The sequence below is a fragment of the Mesoplodon bidens genome, assembly GCF_964165515.1.
Source record: "Mesoplodon bidens genome assembly, chromosome: X".
Lineage (NCBI taxonomy): Eukaryota > Metazoa > Chordata > Mammalia > Artiodactyla > Ziphiidae > Mesoplodon > Mesoplodon bidens.
The window spans coordinates 40,590,955-40,612,226 of NC_138163.1; the positions used below are offsets into that span (position 1 = coordinate 40,590,955).

General features: G+C 61.7%; 1 protein-coding gene across 1 annotated transcript in view; it reads right to left on the minus strand.

Annotated features, from left to right (window-relative positions):
• The window catches only part of LOC308609313 (uncharacterized protein), a gene marked incomplete at its 5' end in the record, with an annotated part of 54,221 nt that overhangs the window by 31,690 nt on the left and 1,259 nt on the right, over nucleotides 1–21,272 (minus strand). The window contains 2 exons of the mRNA XM_081223003.1: nucleotides 6,421–6,493; nucleotides 13,484–13,556. Of these exons, the coding sequence (XP_081079129.1) occupies nucleotides 6,421–6,493; nucleotides 13,484–13,556 (146 nt within the window). The remainder of the gene's footprint in view (nucleotides 1–6,420; nucleotides 6,494–13,483; nucleotides 13,557–21,272) is intronic.

Genomic DNA, 21,272 nt, shown 5'->3' on the forward strand with positions numbered 1-21,272 from the left:
CTCTGGGACGTGGCCCACTTGAGATTTACCCTGCTCCTCTCCTCTGGGTGGACGCGGACGCCGGAAAACGTACCCCCTGCTCTCGCTCACCCACACCCTGGTAACTACGACTCAGTGGCCCGCGCCTCAGAGCCGGTTCCGTGGGAGACACGAGAGGAGAGGGAGGAACAAGGCGGAAGCCCAGCGCCCAAAGACGAGGGGCACGTGAGACATCCTATGCTCCTGCCTCCGGGCACACACAAGGGCACCCTACCCTGGGCAGCTGTCCGAAAAGAACCAGAGGGGACCTAGCGGAACACGACGTCGACTCCGCACAGACGTGCCAACGCCACGGCACGCCTATAGTGCCGTGAGAGCAGCCGAAAAGGCAGAAGACTACCTATCACTACGTGAGCCTGGTGGGATCAGGGAGCAGGCGACATGCACACAGCCCTCTGCGGCCCGTTGGCTTCACCTGCATTCAACCCCGGGAGCATACATACGCTGGCAGAAAGGACGCGTGCTTCCCTCCGCACACGGGGACAACTTGGGAGCGGCCACCGAGCAACGGTGAGGGCTTTGGCTTTGACTGGCAGAAAGTTCTATCCACGGCGGCGCCCCCGAGGCGCTTACAGGGAAAAAAAGTACAAGAGAAGGGACCTTTTGTACACGCCCTATAAGCGTACGTACACGTGCTTACATATGACGCACGCGTGATACGCACGCGCGCCCACGCACACGTCCGTGTACCTGCGTGTTTACGAATGAACGAGTGGAGCAGGGAACGAGTCCGGGGGGTTTGAGGCCAGAGTACAGACACACTCCCGTGGAGAGCTCCCCAGAAGGGTCTGCTGAACAGACGGCCCTCCCCAAGGTCATCTGTCTTTGCGGACCGGATCTACCCCCGTCCCGGCAACTCCAAACCACCTCCCTGCACCCCCTACCCCGGGCACTCCATGGCAGAGTGACTGCCTGACACCCCTGGAGCTGAGCAGGGGCAATCTGCCCCAGCTCCCTGGCACCCCGTCAGTTCCTCCCGCTGCCATAGTGGCCTAGACCCTCTCGGGCCTGCTCCTGAGCCCTTAAGCCAGTTCACGTACCTGGATGAGAACAGCAGAGAGGCAACCACGCAGGAAGAGGAGAAACCCAGGCCCTTGTGCCACCTCTAGCTGGGAATCAATGTCCTGAGAGAGCTAGGGTTCTGCCCGACACGAACCAGGTGGGTGCCCGTCCTAAGGTGTGCAGACATGACAGGGTCCCGGTCGCCAGGACACGTGTGGCCCAGGCCACGTGGACTCGAAACCACTCCCAGAGGGGTGTGGAGATGGACCCACCGATGCAAGGGTTCCTTGGGATGCCTTTACCCGTGCGCTCCTACTGCCAAGGAGAAGCCCCCAAAGGAAGAGACACCACCTCCCCCAACCCCCCAGCAGGGCCCACCCCACTCGGAAGGCTAGGATGGCTCTTGGGCCTCCCTGGGCCTTTGTCCCTGGGCCTTTTTTGATCCGCAAAGGGCGGAGGGAGAGGCCGCGCTCGCGAAGGTGCTGGGCATTTCTGGAGCAACAGTGCCATCAAGCGGAAGCTTTTTGAGCACGGCCTCCAGCCCCTGCCTGTGCATATACCTTGGGGAAGGCCTGTGACGGGAGGAGGGCTGCCTTTGGAGCACTCAGAGGACTCCCGGGCCGAACCTGGCCGCCGGGCACGCCTCCAGAGTAGGTGTGGAAGCGACACGCGGTGGGGTTCGGGGCCGGGCTCGCCCACCGAGGAGCCCCTGGCTGCCAGGCCCGGCCCGCCGCGCTCCCCACCCTCGGGGCCGGGGCCTCGGCAGCCGCCATGTTCAGGAACAAGGAGCTGAAGCTCCACCCCAGGGCATCTGGGCCCTGGATCCTGGGCCTCCCTGCAGGAGTGAGGTCGGCCAGTGGGGTCCCTGGGGTCTCAGGGCCACCGGGGACCCAGGACCCGCTGCCGGTGCCCCGGCGGTGGCCCCGGGCCCAGCCACCGTGGACCACGGGGAAAGGGGAGGAGGTGGCCGCCCGGTCCCCTGTCGGGGGCAGCACCCTGCAGACAGCCCGGAGAACGTTTCCTCCTTCCTGCTTGCTGCCAGACGCAGACCAGGAAGAGTAATGCAGGGGCACTGCACGTTCCACTCTCTCACAGTTCCAGCTGTGTTTCGGTTTGTTTACTTCTGGCTCCCTCAAAGAGAGTCCGGGCCCCAGGGGCCGCCGGATCCCGTGAGGCCGGCCCTTCCTGGGCCTTGGGACACAGGGTATCCAGGACCCACTCGCGATGGGATGGAAGTGGGCCACGATCGGTACGCACAGAGGGACGGCACCGTCCGCAGCGAGGGGCTCCAGGTCCGTCTTCCTCGGGAACAGGAGCTTTGCGGCCGGGGGACGCCCTATTCCTGGGCCTCCCTCCTTCCCCGTGGACGACCCGGGGGTCCTCTCGTTTGGGGAAGACTCCTGGGATTTTTCACAAGCGGCTCCACGTTCTGCAGAGGCAGCCGCTGGCCCCGGCCAGAGGGGCACACTGAGAGCACCTGGGGCCGGCGACCAGTCAGAGCGCGTAGCTCCCTCAGGACCCGGCCCCAAGGAAAGGCTCTGCTCTGCGCTCTGCCCAGGTTAGGTCGCCTGACAACGTGTCGGGCCACTCACAGGCGCAAAAAGGAGAGGGGCGCGGGGCGGGTTTCAGCACCCTTCCAGGAGGGGTACGTGTGGAGGGAGGGGGGGGGGGTCCAGCCTGGAGACTTGCTCCCAGTCGGAAGCCCGCCCTCCACACCGCACCCCGACCCTCCCCCGCCCCGGGACCGGACCCCCAAACCAGCCCACCACGCACCCCCACCCGGGCAGGGAAGAGCTGGGCAAAGGGCAGGAACGAGCCACCGCACAGCTCGTTCCACAAGCGGCCTATCGGGTCGGCCGGGGACTCGAAGGCACCGCCGTGTGCCCAGGGGTATGCACCTCGTTCCTGGCCTTGGCAGACAAGCTGGATGAGTGGCGGTCATGGGGGAGAGGGCAAGGCGGGGAGGCGTTTCTCTCAGTCCAACAGAGGAGAGCTTCAGGCAGCTTCTTCAGACCTCTTCCCCTTGATTGCCTGGCTGGGCTGCAGGTGCAAGCACAGGGCCGAGGCCTGGAGGGCCAGGCCGCAGTGCAAGCCGGGGCCTTGCCTTCTCGTCGCTGAACTGAGGCTCAGGGCCTCGTGGGGAGAAAGCTGAAGCGTGCTGCAAATGCCTGGCCCGGGGGTCCACTCGGCGGGGCTCACCTCAGCTCCTCTCCTCTCGGGTCCTGCCCTCTCCTCTCCGGGAACCCGGTCCGGGAGCCCTCGGGACAGGCCAGGCCAGGCCTGGGCCACAATCCCGGAGACCCTGGGAGATGGCACCGCAGCCACCGACTAGACTCTTGGGCACAGGTGAAGGTCTCCTCCTGCGGTGGCTCCTGCGTCCCGCGAGCGCCGTCCCCTTCTGGACTCCGACTGCCAGCTCTCGCTGGGCCTCGGGCACCCTCGGCACTGGGTAGCCAGGCTCCACGTGTCGTCTCTGAGCTGGAGAGCAAAAGGTCACTGGGCCCGCCTCGGCCGCTGCCGCCAAGGGCGGCACAACTCCCGTGGCCCGCGGTGGTCTCTGGCTGGGCCGCGAGAGGCTTCCGGGGCCCTGGGCCCGCCCAGGCCGAACCTGCTCTGGCTCCGAGGGGAAGGGACACGCGGCCAAATGCCCGCAGAACCGTCGCCTGGCCTCCTTCGGAGCAGCTTCCTCTAGTCCCGCCCGGAAGTGGCGGCCTCCAGGGTCCACCGGGACTCCGCTTCCTGCAGCCCCACACGCCAGGCGGCCGGGCTGTGCGCCTTGTGCCACTGCCCGTCTCTGGAGCGTCCACGGCACCGCCGGGCCTCGGGCCATGCTTCCCGCCCCTTCCCAGGCGGGGCTCTTGACTTCCAGGGGCCACTGTCCAGTGTTCCCGACTTCGATCCCTTGTCACTCCTCCCCACGAAGGGACGGGTACAGGGTTCGCGGCATCGGCGGACCCGTTCCTCTGGATGGCAGTACTGCACCACGAGTGGCAACCTGCCCTTCCCCTTCCCCAGGCCCTCTCCCTCTGCCCTCGGCCCAGGGAAAAACGAAATGCCAACCCCTGCCCAACCTGGCAAAAGCAACATGGCTCATCAACCTGGCCACTTCAGAGGGGCGCGCCTCAAAGTCTGGCCCTCCATCCTGCGGGGCCTCGTCTCTGTGGGGTCCTCTTCGCCTGCCTTTATGACTCCGCATCCAGGCACCCAGCCGGGGACCGGCAGCTGTGTCTTTAGCAACCCACATTTGCCTAAGACCTCGGGAAACACTCTTGAGTGTGAGCACACAGATCCAGTCACGTCTGGCCGGTGCCTGGCGAGGCACCTTCTCACCAGTCACCGACAGGCAAGCAGCCCGAAGCAAAGGGCCGGCAGCCCACAGGCACAGACGCGGTGCGGGGCGAGCTCGGCCTCCTATGGCAAGACGATGGACGGCCCCCGAGGACCTGGCTCTTCTCCCACGGCGGCCCGGGGGCGGGGGGGTGGGAGTGGGGTTTGGTGTTCAGGCGTGGACGGTGGCACACACGGGTCCGAAGGGAGGGCGGCCGGGCGCTGCCCCAGAGACGCCGGAGCGGGTCAGTCTCCTGACACCGCCCAGGGGAAGGCCAGGGATGGGAAGACACCCCCGGGGTGGGTGTGTGGGTGGGTGTCGTCTCCCGCCAACTCGCTGTGCTTTACACCTCGGAGCGACTGGGAGCCACCGGAGACCCCTCTTTCGTTTCTTTCCGGTGCACTGGGGAATGTGGTTTAGACACAGGTTCCTGCCCTTAAGCGTCCTCTCAGCGCCTGCCTGGTTGTGCTGTCTTGGATGGAGGGCGGGGTGGGCCACTGGGTCCACTGCTGCCACCGGCCCCACCCATGTTGGCTGAAGGAACACACTCTGGATGCCAAGTGCTCCGGGGACACGAGGCCTTGGAAAGAGAAGAGAGCTCGGGTTCACCGCCGCCTCGGGAAGCACCACGCGTCCTCCGTGCTGGAAGGAACCGGAGGGACGGGACGGGACGGGACGGGAAGTGATCGCGTCTTCTCTCCTCTTCCCTCGCTTTTGTCTCGGCACGCCTTCCTCTCTTTCTCTAACTCCGAATCGGCTGCGCCTCCGGGCCTTGGCAATTCTTTCAAGCCGCGGTACTGAGGTGCGTCGAGGAAAGAAAACCCGAAAGAGCCCCGCCGTGCCGAGTGCACGTCTTCCGGGACCCACGCCCCACGCCGGATGACTTGACTCGACGCCCAGATAGTACCGTGAAGGGCTCTTGGGATGGCCAAACAGGGTCCTCGGGAAGGCAGAGTCACCCCAGAAAGGCCACGCTGCCCTTGCTGCTCGAACCCTGTCTCCGCCCTTCGCTAACCACCAAACGGCAGCCACGCCGCCGACCCCTGTGCCGTGACGCCTCGCTAAACCACGGCGCCACACGCTCACCAGCCCACCTGGAGAAGCCTTCAATTACTCTGAGCCAGGGTAGGAGGCGCCCTCCTCCCGGCAAGACTGTTTCAACAGAAGACAGGAGGGAGAAGGAACATACAGAGACAGAAAGAAAACACCTCCGGCTGCTGGTCACGCACCCACTCAGGCCACACTTCCCACACGGAAGAAGGGACGTACACCTCCTGAAAGGCCCCACACTGTCAAGTTCCTTGGTCGCCTCTGTCCAAGAGGCAGACTTGGGGAGTGCAAGGAGCCCTACAGCGGGCTGCCCCGGGCCAGACCTCCACGCCGCCCAGCGGGCGCCCCCTCTTCATCATCCCGCAAGGGCACGTTCCCGAGTCCTTCCTGGCTTGGTGGAGGGCCGTGGTGGAGAGAGCTGGGCCCAAGAGCGATCAGGAGAGGACGGGAGGAACAGCTATCACGGGCTCCCCTCAGAGCACAGGAGGCAAAAAGCCCACGAGGCCTGGCTCTCCCTCAAAGGGTCTCCCACCGCCGGCCCCCACGTCGGGCTGGGCTGGCACCGCTGCATCTCGGGGGTGAGGTGGGGCGCCGAGTGATCACGTCACGGGCGGTTGGCTTCACGGAGGCTGGAGCCCAGCCCGGGTCCTGGTGCCGGTGCAAGCGGCCCGGGCCCGATCCCTTTTCACTCTCCCCGCTCCCGCAGGACACTGACCTCAAATGCCACGTACCCATCACCTAGGGTAACCGTACACAGATGCTCTAGAGGCTCGCCCATGCACCTCTTTCTTCCGGCTCCCCAGTCAGGATCTGACTCGAGGGCCTTTCCTACCATGGCCAAGAACTCCGGCACAGTACACCGGTGTCCCCGTGCCACGATCCCACCTGGGAGTCCCTCCTTCTTGAGCCTTGCCGAACTACCAGAATCACTGCCGTTTTCCTCTGATGAAACAGACTATTTCAGACGGCGTAAGGGGAGAGAACAAGGAGCACGCACTCACCCAGAACACCAGCGCCTGGAGGTGACCGACGTCCCCGATTTCCCTCTTCCTCCTTTCTTCCGCTCTGTCTCCTCTGCAATGATAAAGACACAAACAACGCCCATCACTCAGTGTGGGACCGCCACGGTGCTGGTGAACGGCGGGGGGGGGGGGGGGGGGGAGGGTGCGCGTACACCCCCGCCAGAGTAACCCTGAGAGAGAGTGCCTTCGGTTCCTATTCGTACCGGCACCCCCGGGTCAACCAAACACTTCCGAACAAGGCGCAAGCATGAAGAATCAGCTCCACTCGTCCCTCCGCAATGGCACGGGTGCCATCCGGGGCAGGGGGGGCCGTTAGACAGAAGCAGTTTGTACACAAAGAAGCGCGTCCGGTGAAACCCTTGATCCCGTCATCCCCCCAAGACGCTTTCCGGTGGGAAGCACAGCCATCACACCCTGGCGTTTACAGGCGCAGAGCGTGTCTCCTCGCCTCTGCACCCGTGGGACTACGGCGGGACACCCCCAGGCATCCTGGCAAGCCCGCGTGCGTCCTCCACAACTTGCCAGCAGCTCCTACGACGCGTGGGTAAAGGGGCACCAACTCGTCTCCCCTCGGGCCGCACAAAGGTCCACCGCATGGACTTTCCGGGCATAAGGGCACGTGCTCTGGGACGTGGCCCACTTGAGATTTACCCTGCTCCTCTCCTCTGGGTGGACGCGGACGCCGGAAAACGTACCCCCTGCTCTCGCTCACCCACACCCTGGTAACTACGACTCAGTGGCCCGCGCCTCAGAGCCGGTTCCGTGGGAGACACGAGAGGAGAGGGAGGAACAAGGCGGAAGCCCAGCGCCCAAAGACGAGGGGCACGTGAGACATCCTATGCTCCTGCCTCCGGGCACACACAAGGGCACCCTACCCTGGGCAGCTGTCCGAAAAGAACCAGAGGGGACCTAGCGGAACACGACGTCGACTCCGCACAGACGTGCCAACGCCACGGCACGCCTATAGTGCCGTGAGAGCAGCCGAAAAGGCAGAAGACTACCTATCACTACGTGAGCCTGGTGGGATCAGGGAGCAGGCGACATGCACACAGCCCTCTGCGGCCCGTTGGCTTCACCTGCATTCAACCCCGGGAGCATACATACGCTGGCAGAAAGGACGCGTGCTTCCCTCCGCACACGGGGACAACTTGGGAGCGGCCACCGAGCAACGGTGAGGGCTTTGGCTTTGACTGGCAGAAAGTTCTATCCACGGCGGCGCCCCCGAGGCGCTTACAGGGAAAAAAAGTACAAGAGAAGGGACCTTTTGTACACGCCCTATAAGCGTACGTACACGTGCTTACATATGACGCACGCGTGATACGCACGCGCGCCCACGCACACGTCCGTGTACCTGCGTGTTTACGAATGAACGAGTGGAGCAGGGAACGAGTCCGGGGGGTTTGAGGCCAGAGTACAGACACACTCCCGTGGAGAGCTCCCCAGAAGGGTCTGCTGAACAGACGGCCCTCCCCAAGGTCATCTGTCTTTGCGGACCGGATCTACCCCCGTCCCGGCAACTCCAAACCACCTCCCTGCACCCCCTACCCCGGGCACTCCATGGCAGAGTGACTGCCTGACACCCCTGGAGCTGAGCAGGGGCAATCTGCCCCAGCTCCCTGGCACCCCGTCAGTTCCTCCCGCTGCCATAGTGGCCTAGACCCTCTCGGGCCTGCTCCTGAGCCCTTAAGCCAGTTCACGTACCTGGATGAGAACAGCAGAGAGGCAACCACGCAGGAAGAGGAGAAACCCAGGCCCTTGTGCCACCTCTAGCTGGGAATCAATGTCCTGAGAGAGCTAGGGTTCTGCCCGACACGAACCAGGTGGGTGCCCGTCCTAAGGTGTGCAGACATGACAGGGTCCCGGTCGCCAGGACACGTGTGGCCCAGGCCACGTGGACTCGAAACCACTCCCAGAGGGGTGTGGAGATGGACCCACCGATGCAAGGGTTCCTTGGGATGCCTTTACCCGTGCGCTCCTACTGCCAAGGAGAAGCCCCCAAAGGAAGAGACACCACCTCCCCCAACCCCCCAGCAGGGCCCACCCCACTCGGAAGGCTAGGATGGCTCTTGGGCCTCCCTGGGCCTTTGTCCCTGGGCCTTTTTTGATCCGCAAAGGGCGGAGGGAGAGGCCGCGCTCGCGAAGGTGCTGGGCATTTCTGGAGCAACAGTGCCATCAAGCGGAAGCTTTTTGAGCACGGCCTCCAGCCCCTGCCTGTGCATATACCTTGGGGAAGGCCTGTGACGGGAGGAGGGCTGCCTTTGGAGCACTCAGAGGACTCCCGGGCCGAACCTGGCCGCCGGGCACGCCTCCAGAGTAGGTGTGGAAGCGACACGCGGTGGGGTTCGGGGCCGGGCTCGCCCACCGAGGAGCCCCTGGCTGCCAGGCCCGGCCCGCCGCGCTCCCCACCCTCGGGGCCGGGGCCTCGGCAGCCGCCATGTTCAGGAACAAGGAGCTGAAGCTCCACCCCAGGGCATCTGGGCCCTGGATCCTGGGCCTCCCTGCAGGAGTGAGGTCGGCCAGTGGGGTCCCTGGGGTCTCAGGGCCACCGGGGACCCAGGACCCGCTGCCGGTGCCCCGGCGGTGGCCCCGGGCCCAGCCACCGTGGACCACGGGGAAAGGGGAGGAGGTGGCCGCCCGGTCCCCTGTCGGGGGCAGCACCCTGCAGACAGCCCGGAGAACGTTTCCTCCTTCCTGCTTGCTGCCAGACGCAGACCAGGAAGAGTAATGCAGGGGCACTGCACGTTCCACTCTCTCACAGTTCCAGCTGTGTTTCGGTTTGTTTACTTCTGGCTCCCTCAAAGAGAGTCCGGGCCCCAGGGGCCGCCGGATCCCGTGAGGCCGGCCCTTCCTGGGCCTTGGGACACAGGGTATCCAGGACCCACTCGCGATGGGATGGAAGTGGGCCACGATCGGTACGCACAGAGGGACGGCACCGTCCGCAGCGAGGGGCTCCAGGTCCGTCTTCCTCGGGAACAGGAGCTTTGCGGCCGGGGGACGCCCTATTCCTGGGCCTCCCTCCTTCCCCGTGGACGACCCGGGGGTCCTCTCGTTTGGGGAAGACTCCTGGGATTTTTCACAAGCGGCTCCACGTTCTGCAGAGGCAGCCGCTGGCCCCGGCCAGAGGGGCACACTGAGAGCACCTGGGGCCGGCGACCAGTCAGAGCGCGTAGCTCCCTCAGGACCCGGCCCCAAGGAAAGGCTCTGCTCTGCGCTCTGCCCAGGTTAGGTCGCCTGACAACGTGTCGGGCCACTCACAGGCGCAAAAAGGAGAGGGGCGCGGGGCGGGTTTCAGCACCCTTCCAGGAGGGGTACGTGTGGAGGGAGGGGGGGGGGGTCCAGCCTGGAGACTTGCTCCCAGTCGGAAGCCCGCCCTCCACACCGCACCCCGACCCTCCCCCGCCCCGGGACCGGACCCCCAAACCAGCCCACCACGCACCCCCACCCGGGCAGGGAAGAGCTGGGCAAAGGGCAGGAACGAGCCACCGCACAGCTCGTTCCACAAGCGGCCTATCGGGTCGGCCGGGGACTCGAAGGCACCGCCGTGTGCCCAGGGGTATGCACCTCGTTCCTGGCCTTGGCAGACAAGCTGGATGAGTGGCGGTCATGGGGGAGAGGGCAAGGCGGGGAGGCGTTTCTCTCAGTCCAACAGAGGAGAGCTTCAGGCAGCTTCTTCAGACCTCTTCCCCTTGATTGCCTGGCTGGGCTGCAGGTGCAAGCACAGGGCCGAGGCCTGGAGGGCCAGGCCGCAGTGCAAGCCGGGGCCTTGCCTTCTCGTCGCTGAACTGAGGCTCAGGGCCTCGTGGGGAGAAAGCTGAAGCGTGCTGCAAATGCCTGGCCCGGGGGTCCACTCGGCGGGGCTCACCTCAGCTCCTCTCCTCTCGGGTCCTGCCCTCTCCTCTCCGGGAACCCGGTCCGGGAGCCCTCGGGACAGGCCAGGCCAGGCCTGGGCCACAATCCCGGAGACCCTGGGAGATGGCACCGCAGCCACCGACTAGACTCTTGGGCACAGGTGAAGGTCTCCTCCTGCGGTGGCTCCTGCGTCCCGCGAGCGCCGTCCCCTTCTGGACTCCGACTGCCAGCTCTCGCTGGGCCTCGGGCACCCTCGGCACTGGGTAGCCAGGCTCCACGTGTCGTCTCTGAGCTGGAGAGCAAAAGGTCACTGGGCCCGCCTCGGCCGCTGCCGCCAAGGGCGGCACAACTCCCGTGGCCCGCGGTGGTCTCTGGCTGGGCCGCGAGAGGCTTCCGGGGCCCTGGGCCCGCCCAGGCCGAACCTGCTCTGGCTCCGAGGGGAAGGGACACGCGGCCAAATGCCCGCAGAACCGTCGCCTGGCCTCCTTCGGAGCAGCTTCCTCTAGTCCCGCCCGGAAGTGGCGGCCTCCAGGGTCCACCGGGACTCCGCTTCCTGCAGCCCCACACGCCAGGCGGCCGGGCTGTGCGCCTTGTGCCACTGCCCGTCTCTGGAGCGTCCACGGCACCGCCGGGCCTCGGGCCATGCTTCCCGCCCCTTCCCAGGCGGGGCTCTTGACTTCCAGGGGCCACTGTCCAGTGTTCCCGACTTCGATCCCTTGTCACTCCTCCCCACGAAGGGACGGGTACAGGGTTCGCGGCATCGGCGGACCCGTTCCTCTGGATGGCAGTACTGCACCACGAGTGGCAACCTGCCCTTCCCCTTCCCCAGGCCCTCTCCCTCTGCCCTCGGCCCAGGGAAAAACGAAATGCCAACCCCTGCCCAACCTGGCAAAAGCAACATGGCTCATCAACCTGGCCACTTCAGAGGGGCGCGCCTCAAAGTCTGGCCCTCCATCCTGCGGGGCCTCGTCTCTGTGGGGTCCTCTTCGCCTGCCTTTATGACTCCGCATCCAGGCACCCAGCCGGGGACCGGCAGCTGTGTCTTTAGCAACCCACATTTGCCTAAGACCTCGGGAAACACTCTTGAGTGTGAGCACACAGATCCAGTCACGTCTGGCCGGTGCCTGGCGAGGCACCTTCTCACCAGTCACCGACAGGCAAGCAGCCCGAAGCAAAGGGCCGGCAGCCCACAGGCACAGACGCGGTGCGGGGCGAGCTCGGCCTCCTATGGCAAGACGATGGACGGCCCCCGAGGACCTGGCTCTTCTCCCACGGCGGCCCGGGGGCGGGGGGGTGGGAGTGGGGTTTGGTGTTCAGGCGTGGACGGTGGCACACACGGGTCCGAAGGGAGGGCGGCCGGGCGCTGCCCCAGAGACGCCGGAGCGGGTCAGTCTCCTGACACCGCCCAGGGGAAGGCCAGGGATGGGAAGACACCCCCGGGGTGGGTGTGTGGGTGGGTGTCGTCTCCCGCCAACTCGCTGTGCTTTACACCTCGGAGCGACTGGGAGCCACCGGAGACCCCTCTTTCGTTTCTTTCCGGTGCACTGGGGAATGTGGTTTAGACACAGGTTCCTGCCCTTAAGCGTCCTCTCAGCGCCTGCCTGGTTGTGCTGTCTTGGATGGAGGGCGGGGTGGGCCACTGGGTCCACTGCTGCCACCGGCCCCACCCATGTTGGCTGAAGGAACACACTCTGGATGCCAAGTGCTCCGGGGACACGAGGCCTTGGAAAGAGAAGAGAGCTCGGGTTCACCGCCGCCTCGGGAAGCACCACGCGTCCTCCGTGCTGGAAGGAACCGGAGGGACGGGACGGGACGGGACGGGAAGTGATCGCGTCTTCTCTCCTCTTCCCTCGCTTTTGTCTCGGCACGCCTTCCTCTCTTTCTCTAACTCCGAATCGGCTGCGCCTCCGGGCCTTGGCAATTCTTTCAAGCCGCGGTACTGAGGTGCGTCGAGGAAAGAAAACCCGAAAGAGCCCCGCCGTGCCGAGTGCACGTCTTCCGGGACCCACGCCCCACGCCGGATGACTTGACTCGACGCCCAGATAGTACCGTGAAGGGCTCTTGGGATGGCCAAACAGGGTCCTCGGGAAGGCAGAGTCACCCCAGAAAGGCCACGCTGCCCTTGCTGCTCGAACCCTGTCTCCGCCCTTCGCTAACCACCAAACGGCAGCCACGCCGCCGACCCCTGTGCCGTGACGCCTCGCTAAACCACGGCGCCACACGCTCACCAGCCCACCTGGAGAAGCCTTCAATTACTCTGAGCCAGGGTAGGAGGCGCCCTCCTCCCGGCAAGACTGTTTCAACAGAAGACAGGAGGGAGAAGGAACATACAGAGACAGAAAGAAAACACCTCCGGCTGCTGGTCACGCACCCACTCAGGCCACACTTCCCACACGGAAGAAGGGACGTACACCTCCTGAAAGGCCCCACACTGTCAAGTTCCTTGGTCGCCTCTGTCCAAGAGGCAGACTTGGGGAGTGCAAGGAGCCCTACAGCGGGCTGCCCCGGGCCAGACCTCCACGCCGCCCAGCGGGCGCCCCCTCTTCATCATCCCGCAAGGGCACGTTCCCGAGTCCTTCCTGGCTTGGTGGAGGGCCGTGGTGGAGAGAGCTGGGCCCAAGAGCGATCAGGAGAGGACGGGAGGAACAGCTATCACGGGCTCCCCTCAGAGCACAGGAGGCAAAAAGCCCACGAGGCCTGGCTCTCCCTCAAAGGGTCTCCCACCGCCGGCCCCCACGTCGGGCTGGGCTGGCACCGCTGCATCTCGGGGGTGAGGTGGGGCGCCGAGTGATCACGTCACGGGCGGTTGGCTTCACGGAGGCTGGAGCCCAGCCCGGGTCCTGGTGCCGGTGCAAGCGGCCCGGGCCCGATCCCTTTTCACTCTCCCCGCTCCCGCAGGACACTGACCTCAAATGCCACGTACCCATCACCTAGGGTAACCGTACACAGATGCTCTAGAGGCTCGCCCATGCACCTCTTTCTTCCGGCTCCCCAGTCAGGATCTGACTCGAGGGCCTTTCCTACCATGGCCAAGAACTCCGGCACAGTACACCGGTGTCCCCGTGCCACGATCCCACCTGGGAGTCCCTCCTTCTTGAGCCTTGCCGAACTACCAGAATCACTGCCGTTTTCCTCTGATGAAACAGACTATTTCAGACGGCGTAAGGGGAGAGAACAAGGAGCACGCACTCACCCAGAACACCAGCGCCTGGAGGTGACCGACGTCCCCGATTTCCCTCTTCCTCCTTTCTTCCGCTCTGTCTCCTCTGCAATGATAAAGACACAAACAACGCCCATCACTCAGTGTGGGACCGCCACGGTGCTGGTGAACGGCGGGGGGGGGGGGGGGGGGAGGGTGCGCGTACACCCCCGCCAGAGTAACCCTGAGAGAGAGTGCCTTCGGTTCCTATTCGTACCGGCACCCCCGGGTCAACCAAACACTTCCGAACAAGGCGCAAGCATGAAGAATCAGCTCCACTCGTCCCTCCGCAATGGCACGGGTGCCATCCGGGGCAGGGGGGGCCGTTAGACAGAAGCAGTTTGTACACAAAGAAGCGCGTCCGGTGAAACCCTTGATCCCGTCATCCCCCCAAGACGCTTTCCGGTGGGAAGCACAGCCATCACACCCTGGCGTTTACAGGCGCAGAGCGTGTCTCCTCGCCTCTGCACCCGTGGGACTACGGCGGGACACCCCCAGGCATCCTGGCAAGCCCGCGTGCGTCCTCCACAACTTGCCAGCAGCTCCTACGACGCGTGGGTAAAGGGGCACCAACTCGTCTCCCCTCGGGCCGCACAAAGGTCCACCGCATGGACTTTCCGGGCATAAGGGCACGTGCTCTGGGACGTGGCCCACTTGAGATTTACCCTGCTCCTCTCCTCTGGGTGGACGCGGACGCCGGAAAACGTACCCCCTGCTCTCGCTCACCCACACCCTGGTAACTACGACTCAGTGGCCCGCGCCTCAGAGCCGGTTCCGTGGGAGACACGAGAGGAGAGGGAGGAACAAGGCGGAAGCCCAGCGCCCAAAGACGAGGGGCACGTGAGACATCCTATGCTCCTGCCTCCGGGCACACACAAGGGCACCCTACCCTGGGCAGCTGTCCGAAAAGAACCAGAGGGGACCTAGCGGAACACGACGTCGACTCCGCACAGACGTGCCAACGCCACGGCACGCCTATAGTGCCGTGAGAGCAGCCGAAAAGGCAGAAGACTACCTATCACTACGTGAGCCTGGTGGGATCAGGGAGCAGGCGACATGCACACAGCCCTCTGCGGCCCGTTGGCTTCACCTGCATTCAACCCCGGGAGCATACATACGCTGGCAGAAAGGACGCGTGCTTCCCTCCGCACACGGGGACAACTTGGGAGCGGCCACCGAGCAACGGTGAGGGCTTTGGCTTTGACTGGCAGAAAGTTCTATCCACGGCGGCGCCCCCGAGGCGCTTACAGGGAAAAAAAGTACAAGAGAAGGGACCTTTTGTACACGCCCTATAAGCGTACGTACACGTGCTTACATATGACGCACGCGTGATACGCACGCGCGCCCACGCACACGTCCGTGTACCTGCGTGTTTACGAATGAACGAGTGGAGCAGGGAACGAGTCCGGGGGGTTTGAGGCCAGAGTACAGACACACTCCCGTGGAGAGCTCCCCAGAAGGGTCTGCTGAACAGACGGCCCTCCCCAAGGTCATCTGTCTTTGCGGACCGGATCTACCCCCGTCCCGGCAACTCCAAACCACCTCCCTGCACCCCCTACCCCGGGCACTCCATGGCAGAGTGACTGCCTGACACCCCTGGAGCTGAGCAGGGGCAATCTGCCCCAGCTCCCTGGCACCCCGTCAGTTCCTCCCGCTGCCATAGTGGCCTAGACCCTCTCGGGCCTGCTCCTGAGCCCTTAAGCCAGTTCACGTACCTGGATGAGAACAGCAGAGAGGCAACCACGCAGGAAGAGGAGAAACCCAGGCCCTTGTGCCACCTCTAGCTGGGAATCAATGTCCTGAGAGAGCTAGGGTTCTGCCCGACACGAACCAGGTGGGTGCCCGTCCTAAGGTGTGCAGACATGACAGGGTCCCGGTCGCCAGGACACGTGTGGCCCAGGCCACGTGGACTCGAAACCACTCCCAGAGGGGTGTGGAGATGGACCCACCGATGCAAGGGTTCCTTGGGATGCCTTTACCCGTGCGCTCCTACTGCCAAGGAGAAGCCCCCAAAGGAAGAGACACCACCTCCCCCAACCCCCCAGCAGGGCCCACCCCACTCGGAAGGCTAGGATGGCTCTTGGGCCTCCCTGGGCCTTTGTCCCTGGGCCTTTTTTGATCCGCAAAGGGCGGAGGGAGAGGCCGCGCTCGCGAAGGTGCTGGGCATTTCTGGAGCAACAGTGCCATCAAGCGGAAGCTTTTTGAGCACGGCCTCCAGCCCCTGCCTGTGCATATACCTTGGGGAAGGCCTGTGACGGGAGGAGGGCTGCCTTTGGAGCACTCAGAGGACTCCCGGGCCGAACCTGGCCGCCGGGCACGCCTCCAGAGTAGGTGTGGAAGCGACACGCGGTGGGGTTCGGGGCCGGGCTCGCCCACCGAGGAGCCCCTGGCTGCCAGGCCCGGCCCGCCGCGCTCCCCACCCTCGGGGCCGGGGCCTCGGCAGCCGCCATGTTCAGGAACAAGGAGCTGAAGCTCCACCCCAGGGCATCTGGGCCCTGGATCCTGGGCCTCCCTGCAGGAGTGAGGTCGGCCAGTGGGGTCCCTGGGGTCTCAGGGCCACCGGGGACCCAGGACCCGCTGCCGGTGCCCCGGCGGTGGCCCCGGGCCCAGCCACCGTGGACCACGGGGAAAGGGGAGGAGGTGGCCGCCCGGTCCCCTGTCGGGGGCAGCACCCTGCAGACAGCCCGGAGAACGTTTCCTCCTTCCTGCTTGCTGCCAGACGCAGACCAGGAAGAGTAATGCAGGGGCACTGCACGTTCCACTCTCTCACAGTTCCAGCTGTGTTTCGGTTTGTTTACTTCTGGCTCCCTCAAAGAGAGTCCGGGCCCCAGGGGCCGCCGGATCCCGTGAGGCCGGCCCTTCCTGGGCCTTGGGACACAGGGTATCCAGGACCCACTCGCGATGGGATGGAAGTGGGCCACGATCGGTACGCACAGAGGGACGGCACCGTCCGCAGCGAGGGGCTCCAGGTCCGTCTTCCTCGGGAACAGGAGCTTTGCGGCCGGGGGACGCCCTATTCCTGGGCCTCCCTCCTTCCCCGTGGACGACCCGGGGGTCCTCTCGTTTGGGGAAGACTCCTGGGATTTTTCACAAGCGGCTCCACGTTCTGCAGAGGCAGCCGCTGGCCCCGGCCAGAGGGGCACACTGAGAGCACCTGGGGCCGGCGACCAGTCAGAGCGCGTAGCTCCCTCAGGACCCGGCCCCAAGGAAAGGCTCTGCTCTGCGCTCTGCCCAGGTTAGGTCGCCTGACAACGTGTCGGGCCACTCACAGGCGCAAAAAGGAGAGGGGCGCGGGGCGGGTTTCAGCACCCTTCCAGGAGGGGTACGTGTGGAGGGAGGGGGGGGGGGTCCAGCCTGGAGACTTGCTCCCAGTCGGAAGCCCGCCCTCCACACCGCACCCCGACCCTCCCCCGCCCCGGGACCGGACCCCCAAACCAGCCCACCACGCACCCCCACCCGGGCAGGGAAGAGCTGGGCAAAGGGCAGGAACGAGCCACCGCACAGCTCGTTCCACAAGCGGCCTATCGGGTCGGCCGGGGACTCGAAGGCACCGCCGTGTGCCCAGGGGTATGCACCTCGTTCCTGGCCTTGGCAGACAAGCTGGATGAGTGGCGGTCATGGGGGAGAGGGCAAGGCGGGGAGGCGTTTCTCTCAGTCCAACAGAGGAGAGCTTCAGGCAGCTTCTTCAGACCTCTTCCCCTTGATTGCCTGGCTGGGCTGCAGGTGCAAGCACAGGGCCGAGGCCTGGAGGGCCAGGCCGCAGTGCAAGCCGGGGCCTTGCCTTCTCGTCGCTGAACTGAGGCTCAGGGCCTCGTGGGGAGAAAGCTGAAGCGTGCTGCAAATGCCTGGCCCGGGGGTCCACTCGGCGGGGCTCACCTCAGCTCCTCTCCTCTCGGGTCCTGCCCTCTCCTCTCCGGGAACCCGGTCCGGGAGCCCTCGGGACAGGCCAGGCCAGGCCTGGGCCACAATCCCGGAGACCCTGGGAGATGGCACCGCAGCCACCGACTAGACTCTTGGGCACAGGTGAAGGTCTCCTCCTGCGGTGGCTCCTGCGTCCCGCGAGCGCCGTCCCCTTCTGGACTCCGACTGCCAGCTCTCGCTGGGCCTCGGGCACCCTCGGCACTGGGTAGCCAGGCTCCACGTGTCGTCTCTGAGCTGGAGAGCAAAAGGTCACTGGGCCCGCCTCGGCCGCTGCCGCCAAGGGCGGCACAACTCCCGTGGCCCGCGGTGGTCTCTGGCTGGGCCGCGAGAGGCTTCCGGGGCCCTGGGCCCGCCCAGGCCGAACCTGCTCTGGCTCCGAGGGGAAGGGACACGCGGCCAAATGCCCGCAGAACCGTCGCCTGGCCTCCTTCGGAGCAGCTTCCTCTAGTCCCGCCCGGAAGTGGCGGCCTCCAGGGTCCACCGGGACTCCGCTTCCTGCAGCCCCACACGCCAGGCGGCCGGGCTGTGCGCCTTGTGCCACTGCCCGTCTCTGGAGCGTCCACGGCACCGCCGGGCCTCGGGCCATGCTTCCCGCCCCTTCCCAGGCGGGGCTCTTGACTTCCAGGGGCCACTGTCCAGTGTTCCCGACTTCGATCCCTTGTCACTCCTCCCCACGAAGGGACGGGTACAGGGTTCGCGGCATCGGCGGACCCGTTCCTCTGGATGGCAGTACTGCACCACGAGTGGCAACCTGCCCTTCCCCTTCCCCAGGCCCTCTCCCTCTGCCCTCGGCCCAGGGAAAAACGAAATGCCAACCCCTGCCCAACCTGGCAAAAGCAACATGGCTCATCAACCTGGCCACTTCAGAGGGGCGCGCCTCAAAGTCTGGCCCTCCATCCTGCGGGGCCTCGTCTCTGTGGGGTCTCAGTGCAGTGTGTTTGGCATGTGGGAATGAGTTCCTCTTGATGGCAGTATTGCACCAGAAATGCCATTCTGTCCTTCCTCATCACCCCTCCCTCATCTCCTTTGGTCATCTTAGCCTGTCTCCTGGCCAGAAAACGAAAGGATCCTCATCCAGGTAGCTAGCAGTGGATCTGAACCTATTCCCTATCCGTTTTTGTGTCCTTAGCACTGGAGTAGGGCAAGAGACCTCAGCAGATGCACCACACGTGGTCCTAGCCCCTGCTTACTAGTGCTAGCTGAGGTACAGTCTACAGTCACAGAGAGGCCAGCCTGATGGTTTTACACACAGGTCAGCCCAGAGGAGGTACATTCCGTATCAGAGACACCAAAGGAACCAGTGTTGGTGGAGGGTCACTCTGTTTACCACTGTTTAACACAATGCCAGGAATTAAATATAAATTATAAATATAAATTAAATATAAATTGCTCTAAATCAGTGTAAAAAGCCCTATCTTTAGGTAATGCCAAGTCTAGCATTTCCTTTTTAAAAGCATTTTATAGCTTCACCCACCCAATCACTAATGTAGGGTCTCTGCGTCATAAAAGAACAAAAAATATCAGTGGAAGAAGTCTTTCCAGAAGAAAATCATCAGTATTTGGTAACCGTTTGTTTCAACAGAGAAGATGTTTATCCCTTTTACTAGGCAATGCAAAGGAAGGGTAATGCAAATATATTACGGTTGTTTTGTTCTGACCCTGTTAATAATGTCTGGGTCTTAATCTCTAGAGTTTCTTAAGCCCACCTTGTTATGTATTGGGAAGGATGTCTCTACCCTTTCATTATACATTTATTGAGATATTCATCCTCTTCTGGAATCACCGGATCAAAGTCTGTTATCAATACTTCTTGTCCATAATAATCAACTGAGCCCCTAATTCCTTGTTTCCTATTGATTTCAAGTTCCTCCTGTTTGGAAAGACACCTGGGACCTCAAGCAGACAGGCCTCTTTATATGTCCGGGTGTTAACTTTGGTCAAAAGGGCACAGTTATACCACCTTGCTCACAGCCTTGGGTAGGGAGCTTGTGTGGGTCAGGACCTAGTCACTGGCTTAATAAATAGGAGGGTCTCAGCATCCTTTCCACTTAACATTAACTTGCAAAATGTTTAGAAATCTTAGAAGTGTGTAAAAAAAAGGGAAATCAAGGGTTTCGGTATCCCTACAACGAGGTGTTTTAGAAAATTAGTGACACTTGACTCTGCAACAGTGCGCGTAAGAGGGAAAACATTTCAGAGACGTTGATTTTTAACTTCTTTTTCCCCGACTTTACCCACCCAGTGCTCAAAAATCCAGCACTCGGAGGGGTACGTTTCACAAAGTTCTAACCTTTCGAAGGGTTGATTAGAATATGGAAAATATACCATTCACTGAAACCGAGAAAATTAACAAAAGTCCTGACAATCAAGTGCTTTACCAATGTCTTTTATAAGCCAATTCCATAAATAAATATCCAGTTAGAAACAAAGTTTACAGGATTTTAAATTATCAGTGATGAAAGATTATATGCTTAGGGCAATGTTAATACACACATGAAAATCTACGGGAGGAAAACTTTAAAATTCCCGTAGGACAGACAAGTAGACTTAAACAAGAATAAAGATGTACTACATTCTCGGATAAACAGACTTAGACTCAAGAACATAACAATTCTTCATCAGTTAATCAAGCAATCCATTCTAATCCCAAAGAAAATCCAAAAGGCTTTTTGAACACTTTGTTATTTTCCACTGTTAATAAGGGAAAACAAACAGGCAGAGATATCCAAGAGCGTTATGACAATGAATAGCCATGTTGTGAGAGAACTAGTCATACCACCATGTGAAAATATATAGTAGAACACAAAGTTCAAGAACAGACCTGAAGATATACAAGAATTTAGTATACGCTGAGGCAGCCTCCCAAATCAATGAGTACAGACAGCCTTGGGACAAAGTGATACCCATCTAGAATAGGCTCATAGTCCCACACCTCTCACAATACACCACGATGAAGTGTACAGGCATCCAAGAATTAAAGGTACAATGCACAGAACCATACAACTAACTACTAGAAGAAATAATGGGCAAGATTCCTTTATAGCTCGGGAGCAGGAAAAGCCTTTTGTACGTCTGACCCAAAAATCCATTAAAAAAAACAAAGGATAAATGTGAACACCTAAAATTTACCATGCTAACGAAAAAAGCATAATCGAAGTTAGAAAAGCACTGATAAACGGGAAAAAAATATTTAATTCACATCAGTAGTCTTCCTAACATAGAGAGCAAGCTTCTAGATATCGTTTAAGAGTAACAACCAAGAGAAAAGGACATTACTAGTTCACAGAAAAAGAGCCACAAAAGGCTCTTAAATACACAAAAAGATTCCCCAGCCGCACATATAAAGGAAATACAAACAAAAACTACACTACTGTATAATTTCATACAAAGTATAAGTTCCCAACCAAGACCTGCCCTTTCAGAGGGGCCTGTATTACCTGCCATTTCCTCACCTCTCTTGAGTGTGACTTGTCTCAAATCCCCTTTACCCATGAAATGGTTATAATCCCACTGTAAACAAAGTACAGTCCTTTATATGAAAATCCCTGACCCTTTAATTTCGATTGCCCTCTCATGCCATCAAATCTCTACGGAAGTTCTTCGAATTTTTAAATTTTGGTAATAAGGCCAATCTTCTGCCAATTATCAGTAACAAGAAACAAGCATTTGCACGAACACGCACCCTTAACAGTGTCATAAAAAAAATTTGTGCTTTTTTTTCCTTTTGGAGTTTTTTGTCCACATACAGCTTGCTCACCTTATTCATATTTTGTATTATTACCATGAACTTTTATCTTTGATAACCTGAAATTATTTCTTTAAAAAGCTTCATTGCTTCTTTCATTAATAAAAGGCCTTCTGT